Below are 4,550 nucleotides of genomic sequence, written 5' to 3'. Positions count from 1 at the left end.
GATCTAAGCAAAAGAAGGTGGTGCGATTGCCAGATCTGAGCGAGGGAGAGGGTGATGCAGTGACTACCTTCAAGATCTGAGCGAGAGTAGGTGGTGCGACTGCTATATCTAAGTGAGAGAGAGGGTGATGTAGTGACTGCCTTCAAGATCTGAGTGAGAGAAGATGGTGTGGCGGCCAAATATGAGCAAGAGAGGCAGAGTAGAGTAGAGAGAGAGAGAGAGAGAATTTCGTTCTAACCCTAACCTAAATGACCCTTTTCCCCTAAATTTCCATTCAAGGGTAATTTGGTAATGAAAAGTGTTATTTATGCTGACATGGCCATTTATGTTAAGAAGCATTAACGGTGCACTAATGGAAGGTGAGTTTTGAAAAATAAAACTCAAATGACATAGTGAGTTTTGGACGTTTTGAAAAGTTGTGGTGAGTTTAAGAGAATTCAAAAAAAGTGATGGTGGGTTTTGGACAATTTCCCTCTTAAAATTGAACAAAATAATTCAAGTGACCTATCACCTTTAAGACATTTAACACTCCTCATTAATACACCATTAGCACATACTCTCTCTCTCTCTCTCTCTCTCTCTCTCTCTTTTCCATTAATCTTTTAATAATCTCACCTCATTAATTCTGCTACTAACTCTATCCTTCAATAATTCATGCCACTAAATCTCTCTCATTTCCATTACTCCATTAAATTGCATAAAATACATTAACTTTATTTATATATATTCATTTCAATTTAACTATAATGATATATATATTATATGTATTTGCATTAAAGTGTAATTATTAGTAAAGATTAATTATATTGAAATTGAGATATTCAATGATATATTATTATGCTAAATAATCAACTTCCATTCAAAATTATAATCCATTTATATGCTGAAAACAATAAAAATTAATCAAATATAATAAAATTAATATAGTAAGTTACTTAAATAAAATAAAAATAATTATTATTTATTGTTATTAATAAATATATTTTTATTAACATAATAAAAATAATTTAATTAATAAAAAGAATAAGATAAATAAAAAATTAATATAAAACTAAGACAAAATTATCAAACAATTATTAGTTTTATAATTACATTTTATTAATTTAAAACCAACTTAAGTTCCATTGAAAAATAAAAATTTATATAAATTTCATAAGGAATTTAAATTTAATAAAAACTTAATATACTTAAATAAATTCAATTTTTACTAGTTTTAAAAATTAATAAAAATATTAATTTTAAATATAATTTAATTATTTAAAAATCAATTTAAATTCCATTTAAAAATAAGGAAAATTATAAAAACCTTTTTGGGTTTTCTAACAATCTTATGAAGCTCCGTAGTGTTTTGAGCTTAACAAAACCTCACCTATTGTTTTGGAAAAAGATGCAAATACCTTGCTTTCGTTTGCAATCCAAATAAAAAATGTTGACGTAATGCATTGATTTTACTTTGCTTTAGCCTTTTTACCTTATGCATGATAATGCATTAACAATGATAAGACTTCAATGTCTTTGTTACTGAAAAACCATCGGAAAGGAGGCATTTGCACTTTTTTTTCTCAAAACTATAGGTGGTTTATGATCAAAACATAAAGGTGGTTTATAGAGTTATTTTATGAGGACTTTTTTTTTATAATTTTACCTTGAAATAATATAAAAATAATAATAAACCAATAAAAAATAATAAAAAACTCTTTTTCAAAAAAATAATAAAAATTAACATTAAGATAAAAAAAATAATACAAATTTATATAGAGAATAGGAAATTAACCACCCTCAATAAATCTCAACTTAAATTGCGATTTTTACGGTAAAGGAATTAAGTTGTGATTGAATAAATTAGACATATCCAAAAAAAAAAAAAAGAAAAATAGATTGACACCGTTTAATTGAAAATGTCATATAGCTCCATCTTAAATTCCACTGTTTTCAATTTTGCGCGTGCATCGCAGGTTCTGACTATTTTCCTATATAAATACGAATATGATGGATAAGATAAAAAAAAAAAAGCACGTCAAATCTACTTATCTATCCTAGCGTATAAATAATGGTGTCGTCCACCCTGGAGCGCTGAGCGTTGGTTTTGTGCTTCCTGCATGATGTTCTCAAGACTAAAAGCACTGAATCAGGTCGGCAAATGCATGAATTGTCATTCGATCAAAACAGCAAGGCCACACCAAACCTTCCGTTCTTCGACTAGGCCTACAGAAAAAAATGGCCATAAACGCTCTCCTCGTCCAACCACCTCTCCAAAGCCCCGCAGACCTATTCCCTTCCTTACCCATCTCAAGGAAATCAAACGCCCAGATGATGCTCTCGCTCTCTTCCATGAATACCAACAAATGGGATTCAGGCACGACTATCCTTCCTACTCTGCTCTCATCTACAAATTCGCTCGTTCTCGCCATTTCGAAGCAGTTGAGACCCTCCTTGATCACATCCGAGACAACAATATCAGGTGCCAAGAGAAACTCTTTATAGCTTTAATTCAGCACTATGGAAAGTCCAATTTAACCCAGAAGGCTATCGACCTTTTTCATCGCATCACGTCTTTCAATTGCACCCGTACGTTGCAGTCATTGAATTTCCTCCTCAACGTTCTTGTTGAGAATGATCGCCTCGCTGATGCAAAAGAGATTTTTAATAGCTCATCTAGGATGGGTTTTCGGCCTAATTCAGTTTCGTTTAACATAATCATCAAGGGCCACACTGAGAAGGGTGAATGGGAACAAGCTTGCCAAGCGTTTGAAGAAATGCTTGAGAGGGAAGTCCAACCTACTGCAGTAACCTACAATTGTTTGATTGGTTTTTTATGTAGAAGAGGCGATCTGGACAAGGCAAGAGCCCTATTTGAGGACATGACTCGGAAAGGGAAACACGCCAATGCAGTCACATACGCCCTGTTGATGGAATGTTTGTGTTCTGCAGGGAAATATAATGAAGCAAGAAAGATGATGTTTGATATGGAATACCGAGGGTGTAAACCACGTCTTGTGAATTTTGGGGTTTTGATGAGTGACCTTGGAAGGAGAGGGAAAATTGAGGAGGCAGAATCTTTGCTTGCTGAGATGAAGAGAAGAAGGTTTAAGCCAGATGTAGTGACATACAATATCTTGATAAATTATTTATGTAGAGAAGGTAGAGCTTCGGAGGCTTACAAGGTCTTTGTAAAAATGCAGGTTGAAGGCTGTTTGCCGAATGCTGCAACATATCGGATGATGGTTGATGGGTTTTGCAAGGTTGGGAATTTTGAGAAAGGTTTGAGGGTTTTAAATGCGATGCTGACTAGTACTCATTGCCCACGCTTGGAAACTTTTTGTTGTTTGTTTTTTGGACTCTGTGAACGTGGAAAGTTGAGTGATGCATGTTTTGTTTTGGAAGAGATGGAGAAGAGGGAGATGAGGTTCCATTTGGAGGGTTGGGAATCTTTAATTAATGGTTACTGTTCTGGAGATGCAGGCACTACGGAGATTTTAAGAGAGCTGATGCTAATTGATAAGTAGGTTTTGGGGAGGAGGAGATGAGAAGACTAAAGAGTGCTTTTTTAATCTCTCTAGAAGTATTCAAGAGTTCAATCTTTGACTTTGATGTGTTAATATTTAAAAAATGGATAACTAACGTACAGTAGCCGGTGGAGAGCTATTGAATTCAGCATCTTCATCTTGCCCTCCATCCTGAAGTGGGGTTGTGATAAAGTGAGATCAGACAAATTCCTCAGAGGGCATGATTGAATCAAGGCTGTTTATTACCATTACAAAAAGGGCTCCATTTAGAACAGATTTGTTGCTGTTCGAGACCATTAATTTCTCATATCTGTAGCTTGACGTAACTGCTGTCCCTGTTCTAGCGTTTATGATACTTCATCAGCTTGAATTTTCCTATGCTCCTATAGAGGTCTTTCTTTAACTAATTTCTTTTATGGAGGAGCTTCTTTTGCCCTGTATTTGGGAGTCATCTACCAACTAGTATGAGTTATACGGCAATGAACTGTCAAATAACGAACTTCCTGATGTTTCAGAGGGTATCATCCTTTAAATTTACATAGACTTGAAGCTGATTAGGCTATCATGGGAGACAGTCTCATTGTGAATGTTTTAGGTTGCACTGGGGTTTCAATATCTAGGAACATGTTTGCTCTTGTTGTGGTTTCAAGTTCTACATGAAAGAGGATTGTTGGGTCTTATGCTCAGGTGCATTTCTTTGGTTCAAGACTATTTGTCTCTTCAACAATGTGTTTTTACTTGCTGTTGGTATGAATCTCTCATGCAGCCCTCTCCATTCTTTTTTCCAGGGTATTGCAGGGTTCCAACTGAACCTTTATGAACATGTAGTTTTGAATATAGTTGACTGGGCAATCTAACTGGATTCTATATCTGAGCATGACAAACAATGAAATTCACAAGAATTGTTGTTAGACAAACAAGGGAGGTTTCAAAGGTGATTGGCATTAAAATTGCTAAATGGCATTTTTTGTAATATCTATACTTTTTACAAGTACATGGATGATATGATGATATATGAGAAACTCATTGAAAAACTTGATATGA

General features: G+C 34.2%; 1 protein-coding gene across 2 annotated transcripts; it reads left to right on the top strand.

Moving 5' to 3' along the window:
• The first annotated feature begins 1,946 nt into the window (after positions 1 to 1,946).
• LOC148846601 (Tetratricopeptide repeat (TPR)-like superfamily protein) lies at positions 1,947 to 4,550 on the top strand. Of its 2 annotated transcripts, XR_016102316.1 has the most exons (2): positions 1,947 to 4,193; positions 4,295 to 4,550. XR_016102316.1 is itself a non-coding variant. In XM_088955234.1 (1 exon), the coding sequence occupies exon 1, from the start codon at positions 2,100 to 2,102 to the stop codon at positions 3,504 to 3,506; it is 1,407 nt and encodes a 468-aa protein (XP_088811360.1). In that variant the 5' UTR covers positions 2,012 to 2,099; the 3' UTR covers positions 3,507 to 4,550. The 2 variants fall into 2 exon arrangements, 1 of the variants encoding a protein (XP_088811360.1); XM_088955234.1 differs by having other exon boundaries at positions 2,012 to 4,550.

The sequence above is a fragment of the Nelumbo lutea genome, chromosome 7, assembly GCF_056320005.1.
Source record: "Nelumbo lutea isolate HS-2025 chromosome 7, American lotus-T2T, whole genome shotgun sequence".
Classification (NCBI taxonomy): Eukaryota; Viridiplantae; Streptophyta; class Magnoliopsida; order Proteales; family Nelumbonaceae; genus Nelumbo; species Nelumbo lutea.
This window is presented reverse-complemented; position numbering and strand designations above follow the sequence as displayed.